Below are 17,350 nucleotides of genomic sequence, written 5' to 3'. Positions count from 1 at the left end.
TTTGAAAATCAATTTGGTTTTATATTATTAACTACCCTATTAAAAAGGTATCCCCCGACCAGTTGACCTGATGGTATCGCCAATGACATTGATGCGGACTCCCCAAAGCAATGTTCCTTGACCGGAGACATCATCTGTCCAACCATCTAGATAGATGCCTCATCAACAAATTGGACATGTGCGTAGCTTTGTAGGGGCTGGGAGGAGGGGCAAGGGTTCGAAAACAGATTTATCTTCCTCTAAAACAGCTTCCAGAAATACCACGTGCATTTATATGGTGGCATCATCAGTCCGCTTCCGACCATCATCCACTGTATAGAACTTGACATCCTAGCGTCTTTGGTATCCGAGGAATGTCTCCCGTTGTCACACCGGTAGCCGGCCGGTGCCATGCTGGCTCCTTCACTCATCAAGATGCCTAGCAACAACTACTGACAAGTTGCATCACAAAAGTGAGAGGACGCAAACAAGGCATATTTTTATTTCTAGGAAGTCTGTTATCCCATTTAAATAAATTATGGTTACCTGTGAAATATGAGGATTTGGAATCATCATGCCACAAATAGACTAACAAATTTGCCCAAATTTGCAATAAATGAAAAACACTAGAGAGTCGAGTATATGAAACTGCACAAGCGCGTGGAATCTGAATTTGGTCCGAACTTTAAAAAAAAAAAACGTTTTTCGTCATATTCGCAATTTCTGGACATGTCCGAAATAAGAGCACTCCACAATACTTATTTTTGAGTGACTTTGCTACTAAGATACACGTTTTTACAAAAGGTCATACATTATTGACTTTACCAGGACTCAAAGGGGGCAGCTGACATATTTACAAAGGAAAACACCCCTCAGTGGGCATCAATTTCCGAAGCCGAACCTAGGAAGCAGGCACTCTGATGAATATGATTTCCTATATAAGACATCAAATGGGGGTCCATGTACCATTTGGGAGCCATGGCGAAACTGCTGTTCAAAGTGTATACAACCGAGAACAGCAAAAGCTTATATCTCTGTGGACAACAAAAACTATTAAAAAAAATAAAAAAAAATAAACAAAACAAAACAAAGCAAACAAACAGAAACCCTGAGCGCAATAAAAATAAAAACGCAAATCAGCCTAAGGCTCTCCCAAAAGCCTTGTGCTTTTCCATTTGAAACATTCGATCAGTAACATTATAATCAGGACGTGATTCTAAATGCAAAACAATAGTTCATTTCACGAAAGTCTTTATGAACCTGTTAAAAGTAGATTTCTACTTTAACATGTAAACAGATTCCATTCCACACCCAAAACAATCCACTCTATTCTCCATCTAACCATGTCGGGCAGAAATCATCATAGCGCCTCTCACAAAATCTAGAATTCAAAGAACTCGACACAATATTTATCGGGCACTATCCATGTGATGAGGGCAGGGGGAAAACGGCTCGGTAATCAGCCTCCCGATTTGATATTTCCCTTGCTCCCTGAACAGCGCCAGAAATAGCACATGCATCCGATCCCCCACCTGTATTTTCTTGGGGAAGTGGAACCCATGTGTGGAAGGCGCCATCCGATGTATATTGAAACCAGGGGATGTATGTGCATAGTACATTTTGTATCTATACAAGGGGGAAGGAAGAGGTTCAACCCCCTTTAGGGGTACGTGGCAGCACCCCTCCAGCCCCTGTTTGCATTCAATGAGGAGCGCATGCAGGTTAAGAATGTCAAGGGTAAATCTAATTATATTTCCTTCCTTAAATAAGTGTTATCAGCAGCTCTTTCGATGAAAATTGATCAATATCAACAGAGAATGGGTAGTGACAAAATGCATGCACGTGAGTTTCACACCGACAATCGGTTAAGAATACAATACGTACAGAAACACTAAATGAAAACAAAAAACGAAGTACTTGTTAGAATGCATACTGAGAGTAAACTAAGATTCACAAATGGAACATGAACAAGCTCACATTTCCATATCAAATATGATATAATATTCTTTATATCAACGAAAACACTGAACAGCTCACCAAAGCTTTGTCTCATCCCTCTCTTCCTTAGCCTCAGTATTACATGTATTCATCTCAATAATATAAACACTTTCTTGTCTAATGTTGTCTCCACGACAGAATAATCGCATCACGCATCTATCATACCTCGTAATTTGCATTACCAGACAGCATAATGTTTACAAAATCTCGGTTATATGTTTCTTCCCAATTGCTGTATTATGTGTCTACAAATCTGTCCTAGATTGTTTTAGTTTAACCATTTTTACTACACAAAAATGAAATTAATATGTTCGATTTCTGTCAAAAAGATTGACCACATTGACCCGGTTGGAGGGAAGTATCTGTGGAACGCCTTTCTTATAACTCAAGATGTTTGATTTTAATCTATGAAATATGATTATTTTAGCACTTCTTCTTCGTCGAAGATTGAGTACGGTTGTAATTTCGAAACTTCTTACAAGCGCCGCGGCTGCCGGAGAGTGAACGTTTAATATGTTTGAATACAGTCCATCCTGCTACATTCACGGACTAATAAACCCCGTAATAAACTAGGCATAAGTTTAGTTCATAAGTCCATGCTACTTTGATCTCCTGCATAATCATCAAGACTACCAGTCCAATTAAAGTATTTTGAGGTTATCTCCAACAGTGTTTTCAAACAAGACTGTACATGATAGAAAAACCAACTGCCATAAAGATCTTTCATTAGTTTGCAATCCTCATGAAAAATAACTCCATTAGAACCTTGCACACAAGACCCCTGCGCTTATTCTTCTGATTAACTTATCATCACCGTTTACAAATGGAGTCTTAAATCGGAAAATGAACTTTTGAATGAAGAATTGTTATTTAATGTGAACGATTTTGTTTGTTTTTCCTACAGATATGAACGAGTGTGCTGTACACCCCTGTGAGCATCGCTGTATGAACACTGACGGTTCTTATAAATGCTATTGCGAACACGGATACATCATCATGGCCGACGGACGGTCGTGCAGTCGTGAGTATTATACAAAATGAACCATAAAAACAAGATATATTGAATGTGTTGTCCCACGTATTCATAATCAAGTGATCCATCAGTCGCAATAGAAAATGCTAATTAATAATATGTGCGCTGTTGAGTGCAATTTCAAGGGGGTTAAGTAATTAAAAAGTCTGTCCGGGGAATACAAACGCTCTTGGGTTGGGGCATTACTAATCGTTTAGGAACATTTGGGGCATCTTGAGAACGATAAGTGTTTGTTGGGTTTCCTTGATCCATTGATCTGTTTTTTTTGCAAGGAAAAATTATAAATAATCTGCGCTCTTGTGTATTTCAACCCTTCTACTACTACTTCTACTACTACTTCTACTACTACTACTACTACTACTACTACTACTACTACTACTACTACTACTACTACTACATGTATACTACTACTACTGCTGCTGCTGCTGCTACTACTACTTCTACTACTACTACTACTACTACTACTACTACTACTACTACTACTACCATCATTACTACTACTACTATTATTACTAGTGCTACTACTATTATCAGTACTACTACTACTACTACTACTACTACTACTACTATTACTACTACTTGTATTAATACTACCATCCGTAATACTAATACTACTACTGCTACTACTACTTAGACTTCTACCCCTACCACCACAACTACTACTACTGCTACTAACAACTAACACCACCACCGCTACCACCACCACTTCTTCTTATGACAATAATGCGAATGATAATTATACGAATAGACTTGACTCGAGCTTTAGCGACATGTTATGATACAAACAAAGTGACGTCTCGTGTGTATCACTTGTTGTTGTATCAAGACAACGGCAAGGTACGTGCTGTATGTGCTTGATGATGTCTCCTGGAGTTACCTGGGGGTCCAGGTTCCTGGGATCGCTAAGATTAGATGTAGGCGTGATTGCATGTGAAGTTAAGAGACAAGTAGGTGGACAGATAAACCTGTTGCATTTGTCAACCAAAACAAAAAAGTATAACAGAATTATCTGCTGAACTCGCAGTTTTTTCTCAATCTCCCCTCTTACTCACAAATCACACACGCATATTATGTGTGCCCGTATGCAGCCGACGATAAGGCAGACATAATTTCATGTCGAAATTGAATTGAATATTTTGGCCAAGATCTATCGGATTTAACAATTTCTAGAATAAACATGCATCTAATTGCCCGTAGGCGTGAGAAGTGGGGGATGTGTTTTCGGAAAAAATATTAAAACGTGATGTACATTGCCAGAGGGAGTTTAATCAGATCTTTCCATTCTCCTGGCAAGTATGTAACATGTTACAGAAGCTTTTGAAGCCATTTACATTTCCTGATCTGTTTTTTCATATTTTTAGTTTTGTCTTTAAACTAGGTTTAGAGCCTGCCTTTAGCATGGAATATTTAATGTTTAGGTCTAATACCCCGATGTGAGCGAAGCAGAATAGGGGTTGATAGGTATTTTGAAAACGTATATCCTTCCGATCTATGTGTTTCATTCAGTAACTAGCCTTCAACCCACCTTAAGCATGGAACACTTAGATGTAACTAAAATAGAATAAAGGTTAATTGGTATAACTTGAAAACTTTCCTGATTTTTGTATTTATTTTCTGATTACATTTTACATCCCGCCTTTAAGCAGCATGGAATACTTAATATTTAGGTACGTTACTTTGGTGTAAGAAAGGTTTGATACGTTTTTATAGAATGGTGTTGCGGAATCGTGCAGATTAGGAGGAACGTTTGACAGTTGGTTTGTTTTTATTTCCATGACAATAATGAAACCAAAATTAAAATATACATGTTAATTCATGAATATGTATGGATGCGGGTAGTCCATTTCAGCAATGCAACTGTTCTTCCATGGGGTTTATCGACTACTCAAGGTACATGAAGTAACACAAATAAAAAGGAATGTTCCAGCATCCGTTCAATTCACTTTGGCCACTATTACATGTTACACCAATAGAAAACAAATTTCTGTATTTTATATGAACAATAAAATCTTGAATCTTGAATCTTGATTATGTCAAAAGAATTTCATCATGCCCTTGATACGATCGCAAAGACTTCCAATACATCAAATAGAGGGCGATTCCACTTTCGTATTGTTTACCCCATGAAAGTCATGCTCGAATTACGTAATACGTAACGGTTATGTTCAGAAATTTTAGGAGGTGACAGGCAAGGCTACTGACATTTTCTAACGTTGATTTTTCGAGAGTCTTTTCCATTGTGGTTATTGGTGACATATAAATTGAAAATATTGAATATTAATGTTTCCTTTCTCCGTTTTTTCTTCAATTACCAGGTGACGACAGGTGTTATTCCTCACGGTGCCAGTTTGGCTGCATCCAGTACAACGATGGCTTCAACTGTTTCTGTCCAGAAGGTCTCAAGCTCACAGAAGATGGCCTTGGATGTGAAGGTAATATCAATGTTATTGACCATGCAGCTAGGGCCCTCCTCTTGCATAAAGAGTTGCGTTGAAATATAAACAAAATAACTAAACACAAGTCCGATATACGCGATTCCGATTGGTTAAAAATCAAGTTGCGTTTTTTATTTTAGTTGAGTTTGAATACGACCTGTTTTATGCGTTAACACCTGGGTGGAGAGTGGCAAACGTAGATCAATGTCTTGCCAAGGTCATTAGTGCCGCGGTGGGACTTGAACCGCAGACCTTGTGATCCACTCGACCACGACTAGCTTCATGAATAGCTTTTGTTTCCCGTTTGAAGAACAAAAATACAACCACCTGTATTTCATGAAATGTATTGCTGGTGCAAACAAAAACAAGGATTAGTTACCTTTGAGATGCAAGTATCTATTGGTCTGTTTTAATGGGTTTCACAATTTGCTACAAATGAGCTTTATCCCCTCAAGGCCTCAACTACAGACTACTAGTATCTTACTGGTATGATCGAGGCCAAGATTTAAACGTATAGCCTGAGTGCAGCACGACATGTTTACATAATATCATTATGACGTACGAAATACATGACTTATTTAATATCAGCTGTAAAGTACCCGTGTAATGCATCTAGCAAATCTATTCGGATGCACTTATTACCATTGTCTTCGCTCAAGCAGTGGTGCCATAATGTATGTTCAGTTCAATAATTCAAGGTATTCATCAGTCATACTCTTGCGTGTGTTGAAAGAGGAAACATGAGATACCATGTGTCTTTGGGCCCCTAGCTTTGCATCCATTAAGGAACAATGGCAAATACGCAAAAACAAATGATTCATCAGGTTAACTTCACGAGATGTGATAACTGTATCATTACTGACTTGTGAAATCTGATTAAACACGTCAGGTGTTTAACAATCGTCTTGCGTCATATGGAATCATCTAGTTAGTTGGGAGCGACAGGTGAACAAATTATTGCAAGGATACATTCTTTGTCACATGTGATGTACTTCAATGATTCAAGGCAGGTTCATTCTGGAGGAAACAAGTGACGTTCGGGGAGGGCGCCCTATTCAAATTCCTTGTCACTTAATTGCGATTTGGTTACCTATAGGTTTTTGTCGGTAATCTATTAAATTGATCGTCCTTATAGAGTACGTAAAATGATAAGTGCCTGCATAGTGCACGTCCCCTCCATCATCAAGTAGTTCAAAACGATCAGTTTATTTCCTGCTTTCATTCATATCCATTTCGTTTTTTTAAAGACCCATTTTTAGAAAGGATGCCCTCCTAATGATGCACGTAATCAATGATAAAAATAACGCTTTAAAAGTTGGTGAAGGAAGTGGCGTTTTGAGTGATACGTATCTTTGGGAGGTCAGGGCCACCTCAGTCATGTCAATGGGTGTCTTCTACTACGGAGTGGCGTGGCGCGGAAGCCAGTGGGTGGGGGCTAAAAGGGGCCGCCGATCGAATGCCAAGAAAAGACGAAGAAAATGGAACAGAAAGATTGAAATCATAAATAACTTAAAGATCAGCGGCCCTGTAACTAACAAATCTTTGTCGTATTTCGTCTCATGAATTGCGCACTATCAAATACTAGACCCACATCCATACGCCATTGCATGTAATAGTTCAGAATAATTATTATTTGGTGTGGATTTGTCAAGATACGTGGGGAAAAAATAACACTATAATGCTATAATTCACAGCACTCATAACGAACCTTCTTCGCTCGTTATCTGAGTGAGGAATATCATAAAGGGGATTTTAGTTTGGATAGCACATGAACTAGTAAGTCGGCAACACAGTGAATCCAGTTATTCAAAGTAGAAATAAAAACATGTCACTATTGCACAAGGATGTTTCCTATTTGTCTCGTAACAAATCGAATCCTCAAATAAACAACTTTTTACGAACATCGAGCTGACTAATGAGCACGTTCATCGATCCATTCTTTATACGGTTGTACTTTCGGAAAAGGCATCATGCCTATTTCGAAACACATCCGAACCATGTTTGTGATCAACAGCCTAATGAGTTTTGAACTGTGTTTAAAACCGATTAGGCATGCTCACTTCTTTCCACCACAAACCATGCGAGCTAAACTTAACTTCTTGGTTTGGCGGACATGGAAGTCCCTCAGGTGAGGTCGGGAAATGTTCATAGTAACTCTAGGACTGAACTTTCAAAGACCCTCTCCCTGGTTCAAGTCTAGCGGCACATTTCGTCGAGTCGCCTTGCCCGGAAGGATGCGATTAAAGAAGTTGGGCGGAACGGGTATTTTAGGGGTTGGCGGGTCCTGTACTTGAGGCAGTCAGTCTGCGGGTCTGTCTGTTACTTGAACTCTGAGGGTCTCTCAAAGACCTCACCAATTCCCCAGGTCCGTTCGGTTTGTTACACGGAAGTGCGTCGAGGAGATTTGTCTGGTGGTGGGTGTATCGAGTTGCGGCCAAGCAGTTACCCGAGGACTCGCCAACGTGATGACAGCCAGCAGCTTCCCAGACAATCCCCTAGAAGCAACAACCCTAAACCGCTGGGAATCCATAGAAGCATTAGAACAGAATAGAGCAGACGTTCTGTGATGATGGTTGGAAATAACGGATCATTGTTTTCAGTCTCATGACGTTATAAGTCGTGAACATTCGTGTCAGTGACATGATTCATCATCCTAGAACAGGGACGGTTTCAAAACTGGGAGAGGTGGGGGGGGGGCGGGGATAGAAGAAGATTTGTTGTAATGGGTGTATGAGATCTGATGCACAAGCACGATCTGGATTCCATATGTCTCTGGATTAAAGAGTGGTTACTAAATCCGTATTTGTGTATTGAAACAAAAAATACCTTTATGAGAGCTATACAAAAATATTTGAAAAGGATAATGTTTATCATTGTGATATATGCGTACCTACGTGTATTTACATTCCACATCGCATAGGGATCAATTGTTAAAAGCCGATACTACCGTTTTAGTTACTTCTGAAAGATTAACGGAGATTCATGGCAGAAAGTTCCAGCTGTCCCATCTTGTATCTATTAAAAATCTATACTTATTATTTACATTTTTAATCACATAGATCATAATGTAAAATGGGGTTCTTTGAAATATCACAATAGTGCCTCCCTTGCAAGCCCCCCCCCCCACCATTGAATGCTTAATAAAAAATTGACTGACTTTAAAAACTTGAGTAATAACGTTAATGTATTCATCATCATAGAAACAAAGATGGGCTGCTATATTTTCATGTGCTTGGAAAAAAATCAAATCATTAGCACTACACCCCTCACATCTATACCACGTACCAACATTATAATTATCTTGTGATTTCATTTCCCATTTCATGTGACATCTCGTGACAACTCGAGAGAGAGGAAATGTTTGAGTCATGGCATTAAAAACATGATGTACAGAAACAGAGCCACATTCAATCATTATGTTGCACAAACAAGATAGCTCGGAAGGCTGTTGATAGATGTCAATGAGATATATGGTTGAACTCTTTACATAAAATGCACTTTTCAATTCCTGTTTATAAAAAGATAAACATGTACTGTAGCGTTATTTTCTTGAAATAATTAGCCCTCTTTTATGGCAAAAATTTGAATGTTATTCCCTGATTTATGTTGCAACTACATTGACCATTATAAAATGAACACTTACTAGCTATAAAATATTAATATAATGATAGGTTATAATGGCTGGTATTTCATTTCAAATCTAGAGGCATCGTGGTCTATGATCACCGGACTGTTGATCACAATGTACGGAGTTCAAATCCCTGTTACAAACTATCATGACTCTCCATTCGCCACTCTCCAGTAGTTTACGCACAAGTCGCACATAGATCATATAGATGGGGCCAATATACGTGCTTGACGTATGTCTATGATTACTCATCATTATGTAATTCATCTAGTTATCTTTTATATATATATATATATATATATATATATATATATCTAAATCTTTTGTTTATCTCTTTCTTCTTCTCCAAAGATGTTAACGAATGCGAGGAAGGTTTAGCGAAATGCCCACGCGGTCGCCGATGCGCCAACACATACGGAAACTACCTTTGCCTGTGCCCCGAAGGATATAAATATCAATATGTCAGTGGAAAACTAACGTGTGTAGGTGAGTAACTATCAGACCCTTTTATTCTTAAACGTTTCAAATGGGAATCAGAACATTTTGCATCTTTCGGCTTTTGGAAGGGTATTTCCCTTTGCGAAAGATCGACCCAGGTGTGAGTGGTAAGTAGGATAGAGGCTTGCATGCTGTTGGGACATGGAGCGGTAACCGTGGACCGAGTGTGGTAATTGTTTGAATGGCTGTACTCTTGTGTTTTGCTATCTTGCTGTCCATATTATATGAGGTCTCACCCTCCATATCTTGGCTCGATGAAATATCGGGCATCGTTTCGAGAGCAAAAATCGCATCTCCGTACCTTGTCCTAAACGGTCGTAATATCCCGGAGTGCTGCGAAATATTACATGATAGAGAATTAATACCGTATGGACAGAAGAAATATGTCAGTACAAATCTGGTGCAAAATCAACGGCATCGACATATTTTATATACGGAGAGAACGTAATAGAGAGAAAGAGAGAGAGAGAGAGAGAGAGAGAGAGAGAGAGAAAGGTGAGAGAGGATGATGCTGTAGTGGTTGCAACAGTTTTGATTAAGGAAGGGGGAAACCTGAATATATCCCAAGGAGAACTGGAGGGAGGTAACCATTTTTAAGTGATGGATCCCCTAATCCTTGCACTGAGTGAGATTGTTGAGAAAGTTTTCATGCATTTTCCAATGTCTGTGGTTCCCCTCGATGGTCTTGACATGTCACTGTCACAAACATGAGACCGAAAATATTTTCATCCATTTACATCAATACTATTCACATCTACCTTGTTTTTGCGGGTGTTGTTGTACCGATATATGGGCAACAGTATCAGACTATTTCGCTGTTTTGTGTGTGATTGTTTTACGTAAGTGTGGTGGGTGTGTCGAAAACTTGTCGAAATAGTTGAAGACCGTGTGGTAATGGATTCATATTGGGTGCTAGAGTGAAAGAGTGATGTTCATGCATTCTGCTGTGCCTTGCTCAGCATACATGTAGGTGCAGTTCTCCAAGTGATAGTTTTTTTGTTCACTTTCCATATTACCTTGATATGGAATCGACACCTTCAACATTGCATTATTTGACCAGAAGAATCTCAATTATTGCATATTTCACAATTGTATATGTCTTTTTTCATTACTTTCTCTTAATGCCATCACCTGATTTTGGATAAACCAGTCGGTCAAAGTGAAAACGAGGCTGACTACGACGGTAGGTCCGATATTGATGTTGAACTAATAGCAGCAGCTACTGGCGAACGCCGTTGATCTAAACTTGAATTAGCACGCTTTGAAATAACAGCTATAATTATTATGACCCTCCAGCTTTTGACCGAAACCATGGATAATGAAACAAGAACTGTAGTTAAATAAAAATAGATTGCAATCTTGTCAACTTATGATTTAAAGTTTAAATTTGACTAAGCGATATGCTCCTGTTCTTTTGTTTTGAAAAAAGAATGTCGATTTAATTCTTTATATTTTTTCTTGTTTCAACCTGTCTTTGTATCAACATTTTCACGATGATTTCAACGATTTATACAAAGGGTAGATTTGGGGAGAATTTAATATTTGCACCAAATCTACAGATTTGGAATTGTTGTTCAATTAATTTGATTTTTATAATTGATTGTAAATATATAGAAATACAATATTGTATAATCTATTAACCAACTTACCATGAAATAACAGTGCATGTCGTAGGTTTTGTAGTCGGTTTATGCGTGTCAAACAGTAACTAATGTCAAGATCTTTGCATATATTTGTTGCAGTGATTTATCTTATTATTTCCAATAATATATGTGGCTCTATATGACCCTATTTATTTTAGGTATAGGGCTATTATTAGTCCATATTCCAGCTTTATAGGCTTCTTCAAATACTCCTATTAACGCCAGATTCTTAAACAAAAAATCTTTAAAAAAAATAAATATTTAAACAGAAATGTATATATTCTCTTTATTTTGCTGCTGTAATTAAAAACACTGCTTTAGATGTACTCCATAGCCAGGCTGAAATGAATTTTATGAATCGAAAACATAGCGAAGTAGTTTATAACCCTTTTTGTGACTCGCAGGCATTTTAACTTAATTTTGAGATGTTGCCGGTATGATGAATGCTCATCGCATTTTATTTTCAATATTGGAAGCTCCAGCATATATTACTCTTTAAAATCTAAATAGCTTCTTTCTAAAGGACTGAACAAAAATCAGCAAGCTGGTTACAGGAGGCGCAATCATTGACAAGGCAGTTTTTTTCAATAATTCTAATGACCCCTGATCAGGAGGCGACATTTTGATTGCGTTTTCAACTGCGCTAATCAACCCGCGCGAGCGGTTCAACGCAACGGTTGCATTGTGTACTTTGGTTCAAATGTTGTATGGAATCACACTCGCTTGGGGCGTCAAATACCGAGCAAGTTGTTGACGCAGTCTTCCGTCAACCAATATGACGTCTCACGTGCAACGGGCACAGCTAGACACACTGGATTCGAAAACATCTGCGTTTGACGCACGTGGGTGAATCCATTGCGTCAATACTATCTTGAATCCATTGCGTCAGTAACAGTAATGCGACTCGGAATTAGTATATTCATCGAGGTCAGGCCGGAAGTTAACTATCAACATCTATCAAACATTTAACCTTCTATTCGTCAATATTTGTGATATTCACGTGGATCTCGTATTTCTTGCAACTGTTTTCCTCTCTCAATCCCCTTTGTTTGTTTTTGTTCAATATGCTTTATGCATGATGCATATATCCCTTTAAAAAAAAACTAGTTATTTCGTAACCATTCGATGTTCTGTACATCCACATACTCTTTTTTGTGTTCGTATTGTTGCTGGTCTGCACAAACTTACAAACTACAATTTTTCTGATCAATTTGACGTCCATTAAATTTACCATTCTCTTTGTTAATTAATTTTGTTAAGCGTGAGTGTACGGTATTTGTACGTTCTAATGTAGTCCAATTTCAGATTCGAGTCGATGATATTCTTAACCTTAGTTTTGGTGTATGACAAAAGAAAAAAGAAAGACACAAATGGAGCAAATATGGGTTTAGAGGCAAACGAGGGTAGTTTTCCTCAATGCATATGTATTTCATTCTTTAAACAATACCAAGCTTCATATCAGTTGTTATTTACTTTGCTGTCGATGTAGTGAATTATAATTTTTTTATTTCGTGACGTTTAAAAAAGGGTATTGGGCATCAAACTAATGTTGCATATTATGTTGGGGAATGGAGTTAAACCGAATCAGATGTCCACGGATCTCGAATTTTACCATCATTTTAACATAACCTTTTACTTTAAAAGTTGGTTTGGGCTGTTTAAAAACAATTCAACGCTTCGTGTATATTTCCCTTTCTGGCGGGTAAAGAAAATCCGAAAGCAGATCTAGTGTAGGCCTACGACAAAACAGCCGCTTTCGGATTTCAACTTCCTTCATAATTATGTAAGAGAGCAGAGAAGTAGAAAATGATTGCTCATGAGAACAACCGTTCGTGGTTTCCTGAAATCCCGGTAATAGAGTTTGAAGTACTCCTGCTGCTGTATGAAGTATGTTCAATTTATTTTCTTGTTCAATTTATACATTCATGTATATCCAGCCATCTAGGTGCTGAAAATAGCTACTTTTCTGCTCAAATCTCACGATGCTCTTACTAGAATGTATCTAGAGCTGGGTCAATTTGCAAATCGAAATTCAAAATTGGTTGCAGGCTCTGTGTCGTTTCGAATTCTTAACTATTTAAGCTATCCCATTTTCTAAATTTGCACTGCCCTTGTACGTACAATGTATATTGTTCATTTGACGAAATTCCCTGCCTTAAACCAAGGCCTCGTTGCACAAAACTTACCATTGATGGTAACTTTGCCATCAATGGTAAATACCATGGCAACCTTGATTTCGATTGGCTGTTGAGCCCTGTTACCATAGTAGTTGCCATTGATGGAAAATTTACCAGTGGTAAGTTTTATGCAACGGGCCCAAAAGGTCTAATTTTCGAGCAACTGACTTTGCTTTATCATACAATGCTGAGTGAATACATTTACGTTTGTTGTAAACATTGTATAATACCACATAATTGTACTTGGAATAGAAAATGCTGTAGTGTATATTGATATGTGTAGTGCACACTGTATGATATCAATGAGTATTTAAGGTACATAATTAAAGGCAACTTTGCCGAGAACTATATTTGCTTACAAATTCGTTCTGCTTTGGCATTTGTTCAAGTTTATTGATGCTTGAAATGTCTTACTCGGTTGAATTCTCTTTAATACGCTGATGAAATAAGTAAACGTAAATATATCTTTTATTTGAATTGTAACAAGTTCTTCCCTCTTTTCTCTTAAATAAATTTGTAGAAATAGTTCTCTCATGAAAACGTATTGAGCAATTAAAATAAAAACAATACGAGTTTGATGTGTTGATGTACATGTATACACTTAATGCGATCATGTATAGAGTGAATACATATGCATGTGTTCATATTTGACATATGTTATTATGGACACAATTAAACTATAGAGATTAAAAAAGTAAACAGCTAAATAACAAAACAAATAAACAAACAGAAGTGTTCGACTGAAACTTTATGCACTGTAAGTTACGGCACGGCTTAAACCGTTTAAGAAACACATATTCATGGATGGGTATGTTAGGCAAAATCCAACGAATTATATTCAAGCTATAGACGCTTAATTAAACAATAGGGTGGTATATAACACAGAGTCGTTTACCTCAACCTTGTCATGTACTTCGTGCCAGGCAGGAAAAGAACAATAACCGCAACATCATACAATGACGTCATCATCCAGGTAAGCCATGGAGCAAAAAAAGAAAAAAAGAAGAACTTGTAACGATTTTCTTTTTTCGTAACAACTTCTCTTCCTATCCCCCGCCCTTACGTCCAGACGTTGGAAAAACAAACGCAGACAGGCTTGAAACGATCACGACGGTAAGCAATCAAGCCCGAATAACAAGTGCTCAAAACTTGGGCCTGCTTTCAAACATTCGGCATGAAAGTTTTTTTTTTTTTTAATTTGACTGAGAAAAACGAATATGAAGGAGTTTTAATTGTGCATTTGTGCAAAAATCTGCTTGTTTTAATAGAAACATTATGTTACTAGATGTTAAAGTAGACTCGTTTTCTTTTACTTTCTTGATGTTAATAACGAAATTTTCTAAAAATGTCATATTGGAGAAATATTTCACTCGGCAGCTCCGTGTTTTGTAACATTCATGAATGAAAACAACTTAGCCAAAAATCATTTCAATATTATCCCAAAGTGAGTGACTATTTACTTTAAAAAATAATTGCTACGAAATAATTATTATTAGAACGATTTAAGCAAAATAGTAATCATCTTGTCTGTACTGAAGCCAGGTAGTAGAATTGGAGATAACAAGAGAGAGAGAGAGAGAGAGAGAGAGAGAGAGAAAGAGACGGGGGGGGGGGGGGGTATAGAGACCACTTCCCCGAATTTTCTGCAGTTAATTTTCTGCATGATTTGCACATCGATTTTCGTGATAGTTTGAAGAAAAAACTTTGAACATTCAGCAACTGTCCTTGATACACTTATAAATACCGTTCATTGTGGAATTATCAATCAAGACAACTGCTGAGGTTTCTCCCGATACATGCCAAACAAGCGGTGACCTTGGCTCTGTGATAATAAGACACAAGGCTCACCTGTTAGGTTCGAAAGAGAGTTCTGCCTCTCTGTTGTCAAATTCCCGTTAAAAGCCTTTCTGTCTAAAATAGGTATGTGTTAAAATGTAAAAGAACTAACGAGAAACACCAACCGCCCCAAACAACAGTTGTTTGGTGTAGAAAATTGGGTAACCTGTAACGGAAAACTCAAAACAATAGTTTTTTCCCTTCTTCCTTATCGGACACCCCACTTCAAAATGTCCAATCGACATTCCTCCAATTCTAAACAGTGTACTCGAGATTATGTCTTGATGAATATGCATTTTTCGTTTCCGGGATACACCCAAGGAGAGAAATACAGTATAAATAAAGTCCCTATAAGATATCACACTCACTACATTCAAGAAAATGGTTATGCTACTTATAGAAAAACTCGAAATTGGTCATTCTCTTTCTATAGTTAATAATGAAGAAAGTATGCGGGTGCTTTCTTTTATGAAAGAAACGTATCACAAAATTCAATATGATAGAGGCCTTTTGGGTTTCCATTCTTTTCCACAATTACCAAATCTTCATCTTCGGGTGTCAGATTACACGTTTTCCATTCCGTTAAAGGTGTTATGACAATTGGATACCCTGGAGCGATTTATTCGCTTGGAAAGAAATGGCGTTAGCGATACTCCTCCAAATTGCAACCTTGTCTTACGTCATAGTAAAATCGTGATCAATATTTCATTTAAGCCACTTTCCCTTGTCCATTCCACATACTAAAATCATGTAAATAGTGCGTATTTATTTCTTCGCGAGCCTGCTGAATATTTTGACGCCCCTTGTAAAAGCATCGGTTGTGTATTTCTGTGGTTGTGCGGTGCAGATAAATATTGACGCCATGTCTACATTTTAGATACGGTAAACAAGGATGGATTTAAAAATTGGACAGGATGATAATATCAATAAATTAGTGACGAGTACAGATTTGATGGCTTATGGGTATGTAGTGGTATACCATGGCGAATGTAACTTCTATTCACGTCATTTGTAGGATCTAAGAAAAGGAAACCAATCAAAAGAAAATAAGGGTGTATGTGTAAAACGAGAGAGGAAAAGTAAATGGATGAGAGAAAAAGAGTAAGAGAAAGAGGGAAGATAGAAAAACCGAAACGAAAGAGGAAAGGAAAGCGGAGGAAATGAAAGCGGATATATAGAGAGTGTATGTGTGTATGTGTGGGTGTGAGGATGGATGGAGAGAGAGAAGAGAGAGAGAGAGAGAGAGAGAGAGAGAGAGAGAGAGAGAGAGAGAGAGAGATTAAAGAGAGAAAGTAAAATAAGAGAAGAAAATCGACATGACATATGAGTAGAAAACAAAGCGTAGGGTATAAAATGGAAATGACTTATTCATAAACCAAACTTCTAAATGTCTCTCGGTAATAATGCATCGGCCTTTTATCAAATGCTGATAATGAACAGTATTGTCATGATCATGATAATTGTTAATGTCACTTAATTATACTGCATCAGAGTGAATTTGTGCTCCTTTTTCTTCTTTTGGTTTACCACAATCTTTGAATAGATTGTTTTTGAAGGTCAAGGATGAAATTGCGGAGAGCTATACAGTAATTAAAATCGCGTTGTCTGTTTTTTGTCGCTATTGACGAACAGAGAGAGAAGGAGGGAGAGAGGGAGAGGGAGAGAGAGAGAGAGAGAAAGAGAGAGATAGGGAGAGAGAGAGAGAGAGAGAGAGAGAGAGAGAATTACTTAGTGTAGTTTTTGCTTTTAAACAATTTCATTTGTAAATGATTATTTGAAAGTTTTTTTTTTTTTGAGAAAAATAAATAAATCAGAATTTGATTTCATGGCGGAATCAAGAATGATGCTGAAATTGGCAAACGTCCAAACAAAAGAAAACAGAAAACATGTTGGCGTTATTGTGTGGGTGTGCGTGCTTGTGTGCGTGCATGTTAAGTATTTTGTGTTTGTGTGTGTATGTTGTGTTTGAAATTACAGTATGTATTACCGTATGCTGACATTGATCAAAACAGTGACTAAGTAAGATATATGCATGCAGTTTCTTTTCCCAATTCACAAGCTTACACGGAGCTCCCTTATAACAGGTATGTATACATACAACATCGAATGTGCCAATTCTCGGT

The 17,350-nt window shown here is 37.6% G+C and overlaps 1 protein-coding gene across 1 annotated transcript in view; it reads left to right on the top strand.

Annotated features, from left to right (window-relative positions):
- The window catches only part of LOC115918503, a 64,335-nt gene that overhangs the window by 31,480 nt on the left and 15,505 nt on the right, over positions 1–17,350 (top strand). Inside the window, exons 3-5 of the mRNA XM_030980886.1 lie at positions 2,882–2,998; positions 5,326–5,442; positions 9,425–9,559. Of these exons, the coding sequence (XP_030836746.1) occupies positions 2,882–2,998; positions 5,326–5,442; positions 9,425–9,559 (369 nt within the window). The remainder of the gene's footprint in view (positions 1–2,881; positions 2,999–5,325; positions 5,443–9,424; positions 9,560–17,350) is intronic.

The sequence above is a fragment of the Strongylocentrotus purpuratus genome, unplaced genomic scaffold (genome assembly GCF_000002235.5).
Source record: "Strongylocentrotus purpuratus isolate Spur 01 unplaced genomic scaffold, Spur_5.0 spur5_scaffold_11, whole genome shotgun sequence".
In the NCBI taxonomy this organism is placed as follows: Eukaryota; Metazoa; Echinodermata; class Echinoidea; order Camarodonta; family Strongylocentrotidae; genus Strongylocentrotus; species Strongylocentrotus purpuratus.
This window is presented reverse-complemented; position numbering and strand designations above follow the sequence as displayed.